At 39.4% G+C, this 19,928-nt stretch overlaps 1 protein-coding gene across 3 annotated transcripts in view; it reads left to right on the forward strand.

Moving 5' to 3' along the window:
• Positions 1-19,928, forward strand: part of CBLB (Cbl proto-oncogene B) — a 127,388-nt gene that overhangs the window by 60,400 nt on the left and 47,060 nt on the right. For all 3 annotated transcript variants that reach the window (XM_061628141.1, XM_061628139.1, XM_061628140.1), the window contains exons 10-11: positions 11,134-11,337; positions 17,687-17,872. In XM_061628141.1, coding sequence (XP_061484125.1) covers positions 11,134-11,337; positions 17,687-17,872 — 390 coding nt within the window. The remainder of the gene's footprint in view (positions 1-11,133; positions 11,338-17,686; positions 17,873-19,928) is intronic.

Raw genomic sequence — 19,928 nt, forward strand, 5'->3', positions numbered from 1 at the left:
ATTATTCCGTGTCCTGCATTCTGGGACGATCGAGAAGAAATCCCGGCCTTCCTCTATGTGACAACCTTTCATGTACTTGAAGAGTGCTATCATATCTCCCTTTAGTCTTCTCTTCTTCAGGCTAGACATGCCCAGTTCTTTCAGTCTCTCCTCATAGGGCTTTGTTTCCAGTCCCCTGATCATCCTTGTTGCCCTCCTCTGAACCTGTTCCAGTTTGTCTGCAACCTTCTTAACGTGCGGAGACCAGAACTGGATGCAGTATTCAAGATGAGGCCTAACCAGTGCTGAATAGTGGGGAACTAATACTTTGCGCGATTTGGAAACTATACTTCTGTTAATGCAGCTTAATATATCTGTGGGCTATAGGTACGTTCTTAAACTGCAGGTTTTTTTGCCAATCAATGAATTACTAATTTTAATCTGTTGGTTTAAATAATAGTAAAAATCTTATATTCTGTATTAAGTAGTGAAATTGGCCTATAAAAATCATGGGAGGAGGGATCCTTGCCAGGTTTTAATAGTAGGACTATATGTGATTGAGACCAAGTCGGGGGCAACCTAGAACCATCAAATTAAACAGGCCTGCCATAGCTGGCAGTAATATGTCTTAATATGCCTTATTGAAATTACCAGCATAGCCATCAGGCCCTAGAGCCTTATTCAGTTCCAGTCTTTCAATAAATTCACTTATTTCGTCTTCTGTGATAGGAGCACAGTAACCTTTGTTCCTCTTCTGATATACCAGGGAGGCCAGCAGTTGTCTGATTATCTTTTGGTTGTCTTTGACTTTGTGTTCATACTGTTGTTCAAAATACGTTGCCAGGGAATTCCCTATAGATTTATTAAAATAAACTGACTCAGTCTGTCCTGAGTTCCAATTATATTCTTTCTTTTTCTCTTTTTCACCCTGTTTGCTAGAATCTTTGAGCTTTTTCATCACTTTCATCATATTTCTGTTTAACATATAACATACTCAGCATTGTCTGCTAAGGCTATTTCTGTTCTCTTCCTTTCTGTTTCCCTTCTAATCCTCTGAGAACCTGTCTGTCTGTAATCATTAGTGAGTAAAGCCAATTTCTTTTCTAATCCCTTTTTGGTTTTTGACACTTTTTATATAGGACCACTCACTAATGCAAATACCCCATGCCACATTCTCACTAATGCAAATACCCTGTTCATAGCCTTCCATCTGACTTCCTTTGTTATTTCTTCTGCTGCATTGTCTTTAAAATAATTAGATTAACCTTTCCTAATTTTTTCCTTAGTCAATTATGAGGTCAAAAGCAGTGGGTTAAGTCTCCAACTGCTACACTGTGGTTCTCCCAACGAATCTGCTATAATCAGGCTTACAGGGGCATGATCTGTAACCTGAATTACCCTTATGTCCACTTTTTGTACCCAATTCAGCAAGGAGTCAGAGACAATGAGGGAATCTAGCCTTGAAAATGAGCCATTTGGCCTAGAGTGAAAGGTGTGGTTGAATTTCCCAGGATTTATTTCAGACCAGCCTTCCCTTAGATCTTCCTTTTGTTACAAATTCATGAATTTTCATGTTTGCTTTCCTGGTTTGGGGATCCTTCTTTTTCTACCAATTCTCGTTTCTTGACTATTGTCTCCATTTTGGTTAATGACTGTCCCAAGGTATTGATAATCCTTGACAAGTTCTATGTCCTCATTGTCAGCTTTAAAGTTACGTAAATCAAAATCCCTAGTCATAGTTTAATTTTCCCTTTTATTTCTCCAATCTTTTGGAATAGGGCTCTTGTTCTTCCCTTTTTGTTGTCCTCTTCTATTTCTATACAGTAACTATTGTAGTAATTCTCTTTGTCCCTATGTACTAGTCGCTGTATTGTTGCATTTAAGGTTCTTACTGTGTTTGTCTCCTTTTGCTTTCCTTCTCTCTTTAACCATTTTAAGAGTTTCTTCAGTCATTGTAAAAACCTTCCTCTTCTCCCAGGCATTTTAATATGTTAATATTTAATATTTTAATATTTAACATCTTAACATCTTAATATTTACCAATTTAATACTTTTTAAATATTTAATATTTTAGTGTTGAGTTTTGTAGCTGCTTATATGTTCAATTATGTTTAGGTTTCTGGTATTATTACTTTATTTTTAAGTTGTTTAATATATATTTTAATTGTATATTGGATTTTTATGTTGTGAACCGCCCAGAGAGCTTCAGCTATGGGGCGGTATATAAATCTAATTAATTAATAAATAAATAAATTGCAATCCCACCTCTTTTTTCTTTTTTGTGTGCTCTCTTACCGCCCATCCCCTGTAGATTTAAATTAGTGTCACCTCCCAAAATGACCTCTGCTTTTGTGAAACGTTGTAGTTGCCACAGCATTTTGTGGAAGAAATTTAACTGACCCATATTGGGTGCGTAAAATGTGGCAAAGGTGACCAGTCTTGAGTTATTCAATATCCCTTCTACAAATAAAAATCTCCCTTGGCTGTCTATCTTGCTTCTCTTTGGTTCAAAGAACATATCCTCATGAAACAATATTGCCACTCCCCTTGCCTTACCTCTACCTTTTGCCAGATACTTATATTGCCAATTCTTGCTATTAAAAAATCCATCTATTGATTTGGTCTTATGTGTTTCTTGCAGCATTAACACTTTTGGTTTTAACTCCCATATCAACTTATAAAGTCTGTGTCGTTTAATTATTGTCCCTTAACCTTTTTGTATTCGGTTTAGTTATTTTTATTTCATTTGCCATAATATCCGTATCATTTTAGTCTTGATTTAATTTCTTGCCTCTCAAAGATGTTACCTATCCTACCCTTATACCAGTTATTTTGTCCTCTTCTTTAACACTGTTTCCCTCCCCCCACTCATTTTACTGAACACTAATTATAAACTGCAACTTCATCTCACCCCAAATATTAGGGCCTGGTGGCTATATAAGCATATCACTTCTCAATGTATCTGAGCAAATTTTTACTTTACTCAGGATCTTTAATTTTACATGCTAACTACCCCCTATCCAGAGGGTTTGTAACACTGGGGCTAAAATTAAATCTTTTATATAACTTTAGAGAAGCTAGTGTATTGTTATTAAATTATGTGGATACACGGACTTATTTCTTCATAAGTCTGCCATGGTCAAGTAGGAGACTCATCGCCCTCATTAACCATAACAACATTGTTTCAACCCACAAACTTTAAGGTGAAGGGTCTCATCTGCCTTCACCTTCGTAGTGTCTCGGAGGCCAGGTCTTGTAGGACCAGAATAACAGAGTCTCCACATTTCACTGCCTCCAGGTCTCTCAAGTACGTGAGCAAATTCTCTTTCATGGTATATTTTGCAAAACAGACAATTACATCCCTAGGGCTATCTTTCCTTTTAGGGGCAAGTGATGTGTGCACCCTGTCTAGATCTTCCTCCTTCAATGTTAAATCCGTGAGGAGTGAATTCAGCCAATGTATTATAAAGTCTTTGATGTTATCTTTTTCTGTTTCTTCTTCCAGGCCACGAAAACAAAGATTTAATCTTCTATTTCAGTTTTCCAAATCCTCCAGCTTAAGTTTCATATTTTTGTGTTCAGTTTTTAACTTTTCAACTCTTTCCTCTTGAGCATTTAACTGGGCTGCCATGTTGGTTGTTGTTGATTCTGCCGATTCAATCCTGTTACACAGCTCCCCTAACTTTGTTTCTAATATTGTCGACCAGCAGTCAAGGATTTCTTGTTTAAAAGACTTAAATTGGTGAGCCATATCCTCTTTTGTAAGTTGCGCAACCGCAACCTCGTCCGTTTGCACCCTTGTAGACACAGTAGCAGGAACCGACACCATTTTTTTTTGTTGCTTGCTGATCTGACTGAGGCTACCTTCTTTTTCTTCCCTGTTGTTGCAAAATACTGTATAAGATCATTATTATATTGGGGCAATCCTGTTGACATCCCCTTTTGGGGATCGTTGCGGTGCTGTCTTCTATCGTTTTTTATTTGGTTGGTTTAATCTAGGGCTTGGGAGCTCCCACTCTATCCTGCCATCATGCAGGCATCCAAACTCCGCCCCTGACATACTTGTTTTTGTTTTTTACCTTCTTTAAACTGTAGCCTGCCAGAAGACTCTCTATTCCAAGGCAAGGCAGAGCGTTGTTTCACTTGCACAAAGGTGTCAGTGAAAAAAAGACAGATGGGAGGAGAAATGTATGCTATTTAAAAAAAAACCCAAATAAATCTCAACTCAAGTGAAAAACCCTACCTCTCTTCCAAGCTTTCTAACAGCTTGCTAGAGGGTTAAGGAAAAAAGTGAGGTCTTATGTGGAGGTTTGGATAAGGACAGAAAAAGTGGCAAAAACACCTGCAACTTTTTTATTGCAACAGTTACACCCATTAGAAGCTTCTAGAAGTCCTTCTCAATAGGTGACAAGGGACACTCACCTCAGCAAGCAGAATACAATTCAGTAAATTCATTATTATTATTATTATATTATTATTATTATTTATACCCTGCCTTTCGGCCAAAGGCCCTCAAGGCGGCTTACAAAGAAAAATAAACACAGATATAAAAATACAATAAAAATACAATAAAAGCAATACAATTTACAAAAATTAAGTTAAATAACAAATAACATTATAATAACAAAAAAAATTAAATAATAAATAACATTATCATTATCGGCACCGCCAAGAAAGAGGAGGTGGTGTTAGCGGGGGTGGCAGCTCCCGAGAGGCAGAAGGGCGACAGGCATTTGTTACAGCAAAGCTGTGCAAGAAGAGTTTGTCCTTTCCTAAGGTGATCAGATGCTTCTGTTTCTTTTTTTTTCCAATAATTTTTATTCAGATTTTCATAAAACATACAAGACAAAATCATAAAACATTCAAAGACAAAAAACAAAATCAAAAATAGTTAAACAAAAAGAAAAAAAGAAAAAAAAAACAAAAATAAAAAATAAAGAGTAAAATATTGACTTCCCATTTGTCAAAGATCAAATCAGTTATAAGTCTATAATATATAACAATCCTGTCTCTTAAGTCATATTATAAAATCACTTTCCTCCAGTAGTTATCTTACTTAATCATCAAATCTCATAAACATTACTTTATTCTTTCCACAAAAAGTCAAAGAGAGGTTTCAATTCTTTAAGAAATATATCTATCAATTTTTTTTTCCAGATAAGCATATCGATTAATCCATCTCATTACTAATTATGATAATCTTATTGTCATAACCATAGTCAAAATAAACATTTCAATTAATCCATCACATCAGAATCTGTTAGGTTCAATAATTTCAGTAGCCATTGTTCTATTATCTCTATTAGTTCCATTTTCCATCTTCCATCTTCAGTAGTCTTGTTAAGTCCAGTAATTTCAATATCCAATCTTCCATTATCAGTATTCCATAATAATCTTGCTGTCAAAGCCATAGTCATATAGTAAGAGTCTGATGGGGATTACCTCTATCCCAAATATTTTCTTGCCATCCATTCTGAATAGGTTGCTGAAATACTGCTGTAAAATCATATCTCTGTTCTTTTTTTCAAAATACACTGGGTCATCTCTTAAAAGTTTTTCCATTGTCACATGGCTGCAGATAATTCCATAGATTTTCTCTATATTGGGCTCCATCACATCATTCCAGTCCAGAAGATTATCCATGCCATTGATAACTTTATCTCTAGAATCTTCATTCATTTCTTCAGAGATAACATTGAGTTCCAAACAATAGATTTTATTTCTAAAGTCCATAGACTCCAAATCTTGTTCCTGTTCCACGTTGGTTCCAATCTCCGGGATCTCCTCTCTCACAGGGACCCCTATTCCAGTCTCCAGGGTCGCCTCTCTCACAGGGACCCCTGTTCCAATCTCCGGGGTCTCCTCTCTCACAGGGACCCCTTCCAGGGTCACCTCTCTCACAGGGACCCTTATATCTTTAATCTCCTGCTTCATTTTACTCAATTCAATTTTCATTATCTCAATCTCATCCATTATTTTCTGAAACATAGTTATTTCCAGATTTTCAGCCACTTTCTTAATTGCCATTTTAAAAGAAAAATATAGGAAAACCACTTCTTATTTCAGCAACAATTGGGTTAATACTCCAAACTTGGTGACATCACAGTATAAACAGAGCAGACAGCCTTATCTCTCCAATAGTTAAGTAAACAAAATGCAGTTCCCAGGATCGAAACAATTAATGGCAATCGTCAAGAAACAGATTCGTCAAAATAAAATAGACCAAAAAGAGAGTAGTCTCAAAACAGTATAATATTTTTCAAAATAAAAATCTGGAATAGAAATCCCTCTTCTGTGTATATCTTTAGAATGCAAATCCAGGACAGCTTTTTGCAACAAAAACAGAGATAAGCTATTAATTAGTGCGTAGCAGAGAGAAGTTATGGCTCCCCAGTGAGATGTCAAAAACTGATCAATCTGGCAAATCTCTTTTAAACAGCAACAATTTAAGTCAAGTAAAAGAAAAATATAGAAAGAAGGGTGCTTGCCTGTTAATGCGTTCTCTCTTAGAAGATAAGGTGAACGTTCGCTTTATCAGATAGAGCTTGCTGTTAAAAATCCGTCCCACCTCCGTCGGCTGGACCTCGTCCCATAAATTAATGAGATCTGGTCGTCCCAACAAAAATAGGCTTTGAGGTTAATCTCTTCGTTTCTCCCTACCCGGGAGAAGTTTAATCAGTCAAAAAAAAAAGAAAAAACTGACTGATATATCTGAATAAGCTTCTTTTGAGGCAGGAGCCCGTCTCAAAAGCAGGCACAGGCTAAGTCACCCTTCCCGGAAGTCCAGCTCCAGATGCTTCTGTTTCAAAGGAAAACAACTTGGCCTCTCAGCTAGCATACAGTACAAATCAAACTGTTTCTTAACCTCTGCTTGCTTTTTCCTTTCTGACATGTGCTAAAGTTCCAGTATGTACTTGAATTTCTCCTGCAAAATGGTGACAGTCGGCACATACCCACGGTGGTGGAGGTTATTATGGTGATGCAGCTCTTTTGGACCCTGCTTATGGTGCTTCTTCTTGGGCACTGGTGGTCTTTCTGTCCCCAATGGCAATGTAAAGCCTCTGCTTTAGTGTGTGGGAAAAAAAGCATTAACTGTTAGGAAAGGCAAGAGGCAAGTTGTCTCACTCAGTGGTCTGACAGGTCCTTCCTGTGACATTCCCCTTCCTGCATCAATCCAGCGGGGAAGGTTTCTGAATTACATAGCTCCTCACCTTCTCCTTAGTGCCTTAAGGATGCTGTTAAGGATGCTGAAAATTGTTCAGAGATCCCTATTCCCTTCACAGAGCTGCAATTGCCAGAGTTCCCTCAGAAATGTGCAGCTCTGACTTCTCCAAGCTGAGGCTTCTTCATCTCTCAATAGATATTCTTAAGTAAAGATGGGTTGAGTTGTATTTCAAGTTGAGTGAACAGTAAAGGTTTTGCTTGGAGTTGGGTTAGATTAAGACTGTACTGTCCTGGATTAGTGCAGTGAATGGATAGCCAAGTGAGGCACATAATTTTAGTGCTAAAACTGCAGACAACCAGGTTGAAAACTATATGTTTCTGATTTTAAATCACATATACACTCTGAATTGGCGTTGTCCCAAGACATTTTGTTACCTGAAATGGAATGTCCAATGATGCCCCTTTACAGTGCTTGCATTCTTGGAGAACTGTTGCTCTCCAAGCATGCAAAAAAAGGGAAGGCTGGAAATGTTGATTCTTTTTTTGAGATGCTGTGTCAAAACCAGATGATGCAAATCCCTCACCATGTAAAGTGTATGTTTTCACTATTAGAATGCAGAGCCAGTGGTTGAATCAACATCATTGGATTGCAGGTAAGGACTCAGCAACCAGACTGGCCACCTGCTGACCTACTGCTATTGCCTCTGTTACCTATCCATTTGAATGAATGAGTGACAGTGAGGAAAAGAACCAGCTACCTACTTACTGATGGTGCTAAAACCACCACCTGAGGCAGTCTTCTTCATTCTTGTTTAATGTGCATGTGAATCAGCATGCTCTTGTTCAGTTCTTTTAAATTGACTCCGTTAACATCAAATTTATAGAATCATAGAATACTAAAGTTGGAAGAGGCCTATAAAACCATCAAGTCCAACCCCCTGCTCAGTGCAGGTATCCAACTTAAAGCATACCTGACAGGTGGCTATCCAGCTGCTCCTTGAATGCCTCCAGTGTTGGAGAGTCCACCACCTCCTTAGGTAATTGGTTCCATTGTTGTACTGCTCTAACAGACAGTTGTCTTGATGTTCATTCGAAATCTGGCTTCCTGTAACTTAAGCCCATTATTCCATGTCCTGCACTCCAGGATGATTGAGAAGAGATTTTTAACTTTTTAACATTTTAAACTTTTAATCTGTTTTATATTGTTACATGTTTATTGTATTTTTGATGTTTCTTGTCTCGTGAACCGCTCAGAGAGCTTTGGCTATGGGGCGGTCTATAAGTTTAATGAAATAAATAAATAAATAAATCATGGTCCTCCTCTGTGTGAGAAACTTTCAAATACTTGAAGAGTGCTGTCTCATCTCCCCTCAGTCTTCTCTTCTCCAGGCTAAACATGCCCAGTTCTTTCAGTATCTCCTGATAGGGCTTTGTTTCTAGTCCCCTAATCATCTTTGTTGCCCTCCTCTGAACCTGTTTCATTTTGTCTGCATCCTTCTTAAAGTACAATGTCTAGAACAGGATGCAGTACACAAGAGGCAGCCTAACCAGTGGCAAATGGAGGGGTACTAGTACTTCATGTGTTTTGGAAACTATAGTTCTGTTAATGTAGCCTAAAATAGCATTTGCCTTTTTTGCAGCCACATCACACTGCTGGCTCATACTCAAATTGTGATCAACAGGTTGCTGAAAATCAAAATAGATTCAGAAATAATCCATGTACGCAGTAGCAAATTAACTGTGCCATTATTGGCTTCAGCTAACTTTTTCAGACATCAAATACGTAGAAACATATTATTATCCCAAAGATCAGAAATTGGTATGAACAAGTATGGAACATACCTGTTATGGATAAACTTTCTTCTCAACTCAGGGACACAGCTGACCTATATTAGACCCATTCTTGGAAAATGAAATAGCCATTTTATTGTTTACGCACAGCTCTAAAGAATTTTGCAATCTGTAAAGCTGAATCCTATTAATATATATGTTTCATAATTCGAGCTCTGAAATTGTTTGTAAAACTCCTTTTATAATTCTGTACACTTTCCCCCCTCAAATAGTACATTCTGAACCATATTATAAAGTGATATTCTCTGCCCTGTATTTCTTTTTCTTTTTTTAATCTGTCCTTTAATACATGTGGTTATTCTCTAGTTCCTTCTGTTTGTGTTACATTTACTTGGTTGTTTTCTGTAAATGTAAAAAACAACCATGCACAACTGACTGATTTTTTAGAACAAGAATATATAGATTTGGTAACCCCTGTTTGTCCTTCTTAACAAATATGGTAATGTAATATACATGTGCAAGGGAAACAAATATGACTCTTTGAAAGCTATTAGACAATATGTTCCTGATTGCTTAAACATGTTTGTGGAAATCCATTGATAGGAAAGCATTTGAGTTAATTTTTGAATTCTACCAAATGAAAGAGGTTCTCATTAGTATAGTTATTTGCAGTGCTGCAAGATGTCAGCAAGAACTGAAATACAAAGGCAAGCCTAGAAGGCAAAATAAAATAAGACTGTGTTTGAATAAAATAGATGTTCAGTTGGGTTTCTCCAAAATTCACTGTTTTTATTTTTGTGGCATTTTTCATTGTGTAATAAAATTCTATTAACCTGTTTTACGGTGGTTCCGATTTTACCTCCAGGATCGTTTTCAGAGAATAGCATTGGGCGATTGTCTTTTGGCCCCTTGGCAGTTGTGCTATGGGCTTCTGCAGGGTACCATCTTGTCCCTAATGCTGTTTAACATCTATATATAGGCCTTGGGAGCGGCCATCAGAAGATTGGGGCGAGGTGTCAGCAGTATGCTGGTGATACGCAGCTCTATTTCTCTGTAACATCTGAAATGGGAGAAGCCGTGCCAGCCTTGGACTGGTGCTTGGACTCATTGGTGGGCTGGATGAGGACCAGTAAACTGAGTCTGAATCCTAGCAAGACGGAGGCTGTGTAGGTTGGTGGTTCCCGAGTTTGGATAATTGGTCAGTTGCCTACTTTGGATAGGGTCATACTTCCTCTGAAAGAGTAGGTTCGTAGTCTGGAGATGCTCCTGGATCCACTTTTGTAGCTAGAGGTCCAGGTGACCTCAGTGGCTAGGAGTGCCATTACCAGCTTCGGCTAGTAAGACGGCTGCGGCTGTTTCTGGACCCTGATAGCCTGACCACTGTTGTCCATGCACTGGTAACTTCCAGGTTGGATTACTGTAATGTGCTCTATGTGGGGCTACCCTTGAGGTTGGTCTAGAAGCTGCAGCTGGTGCAAAATGCGGCAATGCGACTGCTTACTGGGCAGGGTATTACCAAAATGTCATCTCACTGCTGAAAGAATTGCACTGGTTGCCATTAGCTACCGGGCTAAGTTCAAGATTCTGGTTTTAGTGTACAAAGCCCTATACAGCTTGGGACCAGGATACCTGAAAGATTGTCTTACCCCTTATGTACCCAGTCGATCACTGCACTCTGCAAGTGAGAGCCTCCTGCAGATACCTTCTTATCAGGAGGTCCATTCCGCACAACATAGGAAGCAGACCTTCAGTGTAGTGGCACCTACCCTTTTGGAATTCCCTCCCCTTAAATATTTGACAGGTGCCATCTCTGTTATCTTCTTAGCACCTTCTGAAGACCATCCTCTTTCAACTAGCCTTTTAAGTAGAGACTTTATCTCAGTTTGTATCTGTGCTGGAATTGCTTTTTAAAAAGTTTTTATAGCTTTTTTTAAAAGGCATGTTTAAAGATGTTTTGTTTTAGTGTTTTTAAAGCTATTTTGTTTTAATGTGTTTTAATGTCTGTTTTTATAATGTTTTATAGTGTTTTTAGTTTTTTTGTTTGCCACCCTGGGCTCTTACTGGGAGGAAGGGCTGGATATTATTATTATTATTATTATTATTATTATTTTACTTTTCCTGTGGATGTTTATTCAACTGAATATACATACCAATAAAATTGCATTCAGTAATTAAAAGCTTTGTTTTTCACACATCCAGGAGTCTGATGGTCAGGGATGTCCATTCTGCCGCTGTGAAATCAAAGGAACTGAACCCATAATTGTGGACCCCTTTGATCCCCGAGATGAGAACACAAGGTGCTGCAGTATTATGGATAGTTTTGGTATACCCATGTTTGACTTGGATGATGATGATGACAGAGAAGAATCCTTAATGATGAATCGATTAGCTGCTGTGCGCAAGGTATGTTTGTTCCTCGAATATATAATGTTTTAAAATAAAGTAGTCTGTAAAAGTTGGAGAAATACATTTTAGGGACCTACAGTTTTTTAAATGTGTGCTGAGCTAATAAATTGTGTTAAACATCAATATGTAAGTAACACATTATTGCAGATTTTAGTAAAATTAGAGGCAAATCTGCTGGGCAGCTGAAATATTTTTGGTCCATTGGTTATGGTGGAACTTGATTTTCAGTTCCTGCACAGGAAAGGGCCATGGCTCAGTGATAGAGCATCTGCTCTGCATGGAGACAGTTCCTGGTTCAGTCCCTATATCTCCAGATCTCGGAATGTTCCTTGGCTGAAACCCTATAGAGCTGCTGCCAGTCAGTGTAGACAATACTCACCTAGATGGACCAATGGTTTGACTCTGTATGAGGCAGCTTCCTATGTCCCTAATCCTGATTTTTTTTAAAATACCATTTTCAGTGTTTGGAACATAAGAAAAGTCCCCCTGGATTGGAATAACCCAGCATTCTGTTCCTAACAGACCAGCCAGATACTTCCAGGAAACCCATAAGCGGCATGAAGGCGATGGCCTTCCCTGTTTTTCCACCTGATGGCAGATGATATTCAGTTTAGCTGCTGTTGATAATGGTTGTTGATAGGTCAGGTTTAGAGGATATGTCTAAAATTATAATAATTGTTTATAATAACCATTCTACAGCTATCTAAATGATTAGCCGTCACTGCCATCAATGTGTTGTGTGATTAAGTACTTTCTTTTCTTTCTCATGAATCTACTGCCAATCAATCTTGTTGTTGTTGAGCCTCAGGTCTCTCAGTAGAATCAAGGAGGGGGGGCTGGAAGAGCTTCAGCCCCCTCAGCCAGAGCAAGGGGCAGAGCCAGAGGAATTTGAAACTTTCAAAGACACTGGGGGAGGGAGTGTGCTTGACACTGTGCCAGGTCCCACAGACAGTCCTCCTGCTGGAGAGGATGCGTCAACAGAACCGTTGGGGGAATCTCTGGCGCACGCGCCAATTCCAATCACCCCTGGATTCCTCTTTTGACACTTCAAATGCTTCCCCGCCTCCTGACCTCCAGCCTGCACCTATCCAGTCGGTATTGTCAGATGAACCGTCGGAGGCGTGCCCTCCTTCACCCCGCGCCAGACGTCATGAGAAGCGCCCTGGTCAGAGGGAGGTTCTGAAGGAGTGAGAGATTACATGCGAAGACCTTTCCTATTTAAGGTTGCGCCCCCCCTGACCGGGGTGCTGAGTCAACTTCCTTCATATGCTGCAGAGTATGCTTAGTAACTTAGATAGGGATTGCAGTGAGTTAGTGTAGTCGAGTTAATGAAGCGTGCTGCTTTTGATATTTCAATTACACTGATAAAACAAGAATTGCTTTTACCCTCATCTCTGCCTTGTGCCTCACACTTTGGGCAGGACAGTTGTTAATGCAGAATCTTAGAATAGTATCGTTGAAAGAGGCCTATAAAGCCATCGAGTCCAACTCCCTGCTCAATCTCCCTTCAGTCTTCTCTTCTCAAGGCTAAACATGCTCAGTTCTTTCAGTCTCTTCTCTTAGGGCTTTGTTTTCAGTCTTCTGATCGTCCTTGTTGCCCTTCTCTGAACCTGTTCCAGTTTGTCTGCATCCTTCTTAAAGTATGGTGTCCAGAACTGGATGCAGTATTCAAGATGAGGCTTAATCAGTGCTGAATAGAGGGAACTAGTACTTCACGTAATTTGGAAACTATACTTCTGTTAATGCAGCCTAAATTAAGATTGTTATACTTAAGTTCAGCTGCTATTTAAATGGGTGAAAGCAGTTTAAAATTTCTACTAAATTGTATTAAACTCATTTATAAAATATAACCCACAACACATTTATAGTAGGCAACAATTAATTAACCGAAGGCCTGGGTAATCAGAAAGGTGTTACTATGGTGACTAAAAACCGGCAAAGATGGTGCTACGCACATCTTCCTACAAAAAACATTTCACAGACAGATTAGGATTCTAACAACCTAAACATTTGTGGGTGGTGGGAGGAGCCTTTTTGTTCCAGTTTTTAGGGAGTCAGAAACCTAGTTAATCTGCAAAGCTTTCAGTAATTTACCAGTAGATCTTGAGCTATCTTCTGCCCACAATTTTTTATACCATTATCATTTCTAGTATAGTAGAAATAGGGACTGTTTTCACTGACTATCTTTAATTCCATGAATAAAATAGCACCTTACAAATAGGAGAGGTGACTATCTTCTTTGTAGAGAAAACCATGGCCTCACAGATTACTCTTAATTTGGGGTTTTAAATAGGAAGAAAGACTGTCCAGATAAAAGGTTTTATGGGACAGAAGTCTAGCTGACCTAGACTGTAACCCTAAGCACACATGCTTGTGAGTTCCATTATGGGCTTTGTCTCAGGACAGACAAAAAGAAGTACTTCTTTACTCAGCGCATAGTTAAACTATGGAATTTGCTGCCACAAGATGCAGTAATGGCCACCAGCTTGGATGGCTTTAAAAGAAGATTAGACAAATTCATGGAGGACAGGGCTATCAATGGCTACTAGCCATGATGGCTGTGGTCTGCCACCCTAGTCAGAGGCAGTATGTTTCTGAAAACCAGTTGCCGGAAGCCTCAGGAAGGGAGAGTACTTGCGGGCTTCCCCCAGGCACCTTGTTGGCCACTGTGAGGACAGGATGCTGGACTAGATGGGCCACTGGCCTGATCCAGCAGGCTCTTCTTATGTTCTTAAAGTGGTTCCCTGCTATCAGCTGTTGGCTCCCAAGGTGCTTGTAAATTCCTTGCTTCTGTATTATACTTTCAGGAGTACTGTGTCCATTTTGGATGTCCCCTGTGTGTAGATAAATTGGAACAAGATTCAAGCACCAAAAATAGCCATGGGTATATAAAAACTCATCCTATAAGGAAAGATTGAAGGTGCTGGGTATGTTTAGCCTGGAGAAGAAGAAAAAGACTGATGGGGGATATGATAGCACTTCTGCATACTTATTCTCTGTTGTCCCAGAGGGCAGGACAGGAACAGTTGGGCTTAAGTTACAGGCAAATAGATTTCAGTTGAGCATTTCCTTTCAACAATGAGATCACTTTCCCTAGAAGGGTGGTGGGCCCTCCCTTACTGGAGATCTCAAAACAAAAGCTGGGCAGCTATCTGTTGGCAATGTGGTAGCTCTCGATTTCCTGCCTCAAGCTGAAGTATTCCAGGATGTTCTATGTCATACTGAGTCAATATCTATCCAGATTCCTTTACGGCGTGAAACATTCATACCGTCTGGCTCTTTTCTCTTTCACCAGAACCAGAGTAATTGCATAGAGCATGTTTAGTAGCTGCTCTGTAATGTCTAAGAGAAAGTAATGTGGTTCAGATATGGTTTATTGTTAGCAAAGTATGCTAATTTAGGGAAATATTTGTAATATCTGAGGGATAAATCACAAAATTGAAGTGAATCTCTTTCTCACATGAAATCTCTAAGGGGAATAGCTAATACATTACCATCACCTAGCCAAGATACCATGTGCAGATGCTCTCAAAACAAGACTAGTCATACAATATTAAAGTCTAGCCACAGTAATTGGCCAGAATTCAGAATGCTACAGTTGATTATTCAGTCATGCCTTTTTGCTTTCTGTTCTGTAAAGTCTAATTTGAGCTCAAGCATGCCAATTCTTAAAATATATATGCACAGTTTCTAAACAGAAGTAAGTTTAGGTATGCTGTAATTTCAGTTGCAACAACCGTGAGACAGGCTATTCATCCCTCCTTTTTAAAAAAAGGATATTGTCATTTAATTTTTTCCATGTTTGCCTTGGGCTTGAGCATAACTGGTATATGGGGCTTAGGTTTTAAATCTTTTAAAGAGTTGATTTCTATACATATAATATTTTTGCAAGCCGTCACACTATTGCACAGCGTGAAGGCAACATTCAGTAGGGTGGTGGGCATGAGGCAGGCGAGGATGGCAGACCAGTGGGCGAGTGAGGCAGGCATGAAGCGAGTGAACAAGCAAGGTGGGAGAGTAGGGTGGCTTGGACGAGAAACATGAAGAAACAGCAAGGACAGTGCAGGGTAGTTTCTCATCAAGCATCCTGTTCCGTCATTGCAGCCCTCCCACTTCAGCGGCGGAAGGCAAGGTGGAGGGAAGCAGCAGGAGAGAAGAATGGTTGCTGAGGCACTGCCCTGGTCACTCTACACTGTTGGTTGCCTCAGCCGGCTGCCTCCCTCCTTCTCACAGGAAGTCTAAAAGGGAGGAGAGGAGGAAGCTTAGTACCTGTTTTTGAGGGGTGGGGGTGGGAAGAGAAGAGAAAGCTTAGCAACCCATTGCGGGGAGGGCCCCTGTGGGAATCCCTGTGTGTATGTGTTTGGGAGTCCCTGGGGGGTTGGGAGTCCCTGTGTGTGTGTGCATTTGGTAGTCCCTGGTTGCTGAGTAGAATGAGGAGAGGGTTGGCAAGCAGAGTGAGCAGGGGGCAGACCCCTAGTTTTAAAAAAAGATTATAATCTGCTTACTGCTGTCCCCCTTTACTTTCTGATAGAATATAAACATTTGGAATTTGTTTTTCAGTTACAACAGGCAAGTTACTGAACAAATACAGGTTTCCAATAAATTAACAGGTTCAAAAGACTAATGTAATGATCTGGGTTTTCTGTTGTACAGGTATGGTTTGTACGAGTGCTCTGGCTCATCCCTCTGTTCTTTCGAAGTTAGATTTCACCGATTATGTAGATAGGGATTGCACTTCTTACATATTTCATGTTTTACAGACTTTACTTACAAGAAATAGAGAAGGGCGAACACTCAATGGCTTAAGTTTGGGTGCTTGTTTTCAAGTTGAACACTTGAAAAACCTTGATGGGGCTCAACTTACACTCAAAAGCAGCCTCATTCCCTCTTCTCCAAGCTTCCCTTCCTACCCCGGATTTCTTAAGGAAATAATCCTTGCCTTGGGAAAATGACTCTTATCAGCAGGATAGCTTCCTGGGTCATGTGCCACCACATCATGAAACCTGGCTACAAGCCCTGTAATCTGGTGACAAATGATATATACAGAGCAAGCTTGCCACCAAGGGAAGGCCCTGCTAGGTCTCTCCTGGCCTGACATCCTTTATTTCTCCTTCTAGTACCTCCTCATTTTTTCCCCTTCAGTAAGGGCAAGAGCCCAAAACTAAGACAGTGGTCAGTCAATTTGAGCAGAGATGCTCTGTGTGAAATACTTACCTTGTTCTTAGAAATAGATTTTATAGTTTGCAAGCTATTATCATTTATGTGGCGGCAGTAATTTAAATACTAATATTAGTCAATAATGGTTCAAGCACACAATTGGAGAACAAAGCTCAACACAGTTACAAAGAAGCATTGATTGTGGAGGCTAGCATGCACTCTGGAATAGCTCCAATAATATTTTCCAAAAATAAAAGATTAAAAAAAATACTCGTATGGGATAAATACTTAAGCCTGTTGGTCACTGTGAAATGTAGGAAAATGTGTATTACAGTGAATGCATGTTGTTCATATGTAAGATGATACCAAGGATTTAATCTTCATGCAGCTTTGCAACTGTTCCAGATATAGTAACACTTCTTCGGTATAGCCTTCCTTACAGAAACAAAGAACTGTTCTAATAAGCCTGATTTCTAATTAACTTAAACTTCAAAGGGGTTATACATCTAGGAATTGCAAGAAATTCAAATATGTTCAGGGTTGTCTAAAGCTTCGTGTACATTTTATTAGTAAACATTTAAAATATCTAACAAAAAGTAGTTTATATTAAATATTGTGTTGCATTAAATTAACTGTATTTGCAGTCCTTGAAAATATTTTCTTTGTTCGAGTTGGAAATAGAGCTGGATTACAGGAGGCACTATATGTTGTCACTTGAAGTGATATGCTACTCTAAAAATTCCCAGCTGAGGACCTTGAATAATCTTAATGCTGAAATTCTAAGCACACTTAACTAAAAAATTGGCTCCATTGAACTCAGTGGAACGTCTAGTCTTGTGTGAGAGTTGTCACAAATGTTGCATTCATTTGTTGAGTCCTGATGCACAATATATATTGATGGTATCAAATGGTAATTACATTTCTTTGTCTTTATTTCTCTTTCTTGGACCAAAGATCTTAATCTTCCTCCTAAGTTAACATGAATCTCTGTTGTGTTTGACCGAAAACTGGCATTGCTGCTTTTCTTTAATCTACGACTAGAAACATTTAATATTTATTCTTCAAGGTAAACTATGTGAGCATTATAGCAAATAGCCAGTGATATTGTTAATAGGTGCAAGAACAATAAGAAATAAGTATATGAAAGTATCTCATTTAACAAATAACCCTTCTGAATACTTTGTTGCAGTGTAATGAGAGACAGAATTCCCCTGTGACGTCTCCAGGATCTTCTCCACTTGCACAAAGAAGAAAACCACTTCCTGAACCCGTCCAAGGACCTCATCTTAGCCTCCCACCAGTGCCTCCTCGACTAGATCTAATTCAGAAGGGAGTTGCTCGATCCCCTTGTGCCAGCCCCACTAGCTCACCAAAGGTAAGCTGTACTTTGTTAGCCTATTTTAATGTTCTCACCCAAGAAAGTAGGTGAGATCCAAAATGTTCACTCATGTGATGCCCATTGGTACATGGAGGGCATCTCAAGTTGCCCTTCTCAATTTAACCATTCTCCCAAACTACTACTTTAGGAGCAGACTGCAATGCACCACAAGTGATTGAAGCCAGAATTGGAAACAGTCTGTTGGTGCTGGCTGCTGCTGTTGAATTTCACTCTTCCTCACTGGGTGAAGACTGGTCTTTCTCTGCCTCTTTTTCTTTCATGCTTAGCTTCTCTGCTGTGCTGCTTTCCCTTTTCTTTTACCATGGCTTTGCATCTTACTTCTTGGTCTTCTCTGCTTTTCTCCCACTCTGCAAAGCAGCACCCGAATGACTTGTCCTCTGTCACTCTCCATGTTCCGTACCTCTCCTTTCACCCATCTAACATTTATATGCCTTTGCAGGAGCAGACATTACAGTCTGAGCTCCCGTGCATTTGCCCAAGGCATCATGCATGTATTTGGGAGGGAAAGAAGAAAAATCTTATTCAGTTGTAGTGTAATGTGAGCTATTCTAGACTGTTCAACCTCCCCACCTCAAAAATACACACAAACCGTTACAGAACTGGCATCCCAGAAGGTGCTGGGAAAATAGTGCATTTTAAAGGCCTGTTTTCTTTTCTTAGGTTCTCCCATTTTGTAGACCCACGTAACCCTGCATGGTTAAGAGTAATTTTTACAGTCAAACAGGGACTCCTTGCAGAGCTGTATTAAAGATCTCCAATGATGAGGAGAATTAATACAAATACCACAAAACATGTATTAAGTTGGGCATTACAATCTAAGATATATGTTTGATATAGGCATCCTTATAATGTTTTTTAAAAATATTGAGTAACCCCTTCTATGGTAATACCCCCATCCCATGCCCTGCCATTTTAACAAAGTAGAAACAACACTGTCAAATTTTACTTATGTATCACTTTTCTATACATATATTTAAGTATGCCAGTGGAGTAGTGACTATTTATTATTCTGATGTGCAAAAATAAATACTGTAGCAAGTTAAAAAAAGGTATTATAACACATAAGCCAAGCTTTATGGATTAGTGTTATTAAACCATAACATGTACAAGTTGCATACTGGTGCACGAAGTGCTCCCGTTTCATTCCTCTCTTCATGTGAGTGAGTAAATGAGCTACAGAGAGGCTAACTTAGTGTTATATCTGAATCTGAGTTCATGATTTACATTGCTCTAACAAACCACAGTGTTTAAGCCAATAACAGACTTTGGTTTAAGGATGACTAGTGTTCATGGTTTGTTAGATTGAAACAAACCCCTATCCCGAGTTTGGATGCAAAACAAAGCTAGCCCTCTTCATTATTTGTTTGCTCCTCTGTACAAGTAGTAAAGTAAGAGTGCTTGAGCTGCATACACAGTTCATGCACAGTATGGCTTATTAAGCAAAGCTTCTTACCTTTACACCCAAATGTAGCATTTGATAAGTTCATTATCTGACTTGCATATAAATTGTGGAATTTTTTAAATACAGTAGGGCCTCGCTTTACAGCGTTCCTCTAATACAGCAGTTATGAATTGTAGAAAGGCCCTGCTTTACAGCGCTTGTTCCGCTTTTACGGTGGTTTTTTGCCACTGGGCGCCATTTTGGTCAATGTAAGTCAATGGGATCCGCTTTACAGCGGTTTTCGCTTTACAGCGGGGGTCCGGAACGTAACCCGCAGTATGAGCGGGGCCCTACTGTAGTAATTTATTTCTCTATGCAAAGGGTGATATCCATCAAAGCAAGTTCCATTAGTGCAAGAATTTCCATTTGTGCAACAGAACTTCACCTCTGTCTCCTCTTCCCGCACATCCTCTGCTACCTCCCCAAATCTGCTCTGTAGGGTTAGGGAAACCAGCAGAACAGATTTAGAGGGTGCATGGGGAGAAGAGAGGGAGAGGAAGTTCTGTTGCATGGCTAGAAGACCTTGCACTAAAAGAACTACTTCAACAGATGCTGCCCATAATTTTACTTGTCAGTTAAGGTGAGAGATTT

Source organism: Rhineura floridana, chromosome 5 (genome assembly GCF_030035675.1).
Source record: "Rhineura floridana isolate rRhiFlo1 chromosome 5, rRhiFlo1.hap2, whole genome shotgun sequence".
Lineage (NCBI taxonomy): Eukaryota > Metazoa > Chordata > Lepidosauria > Squamata > Rhineuridae > Rhineura > Rhineura floridana.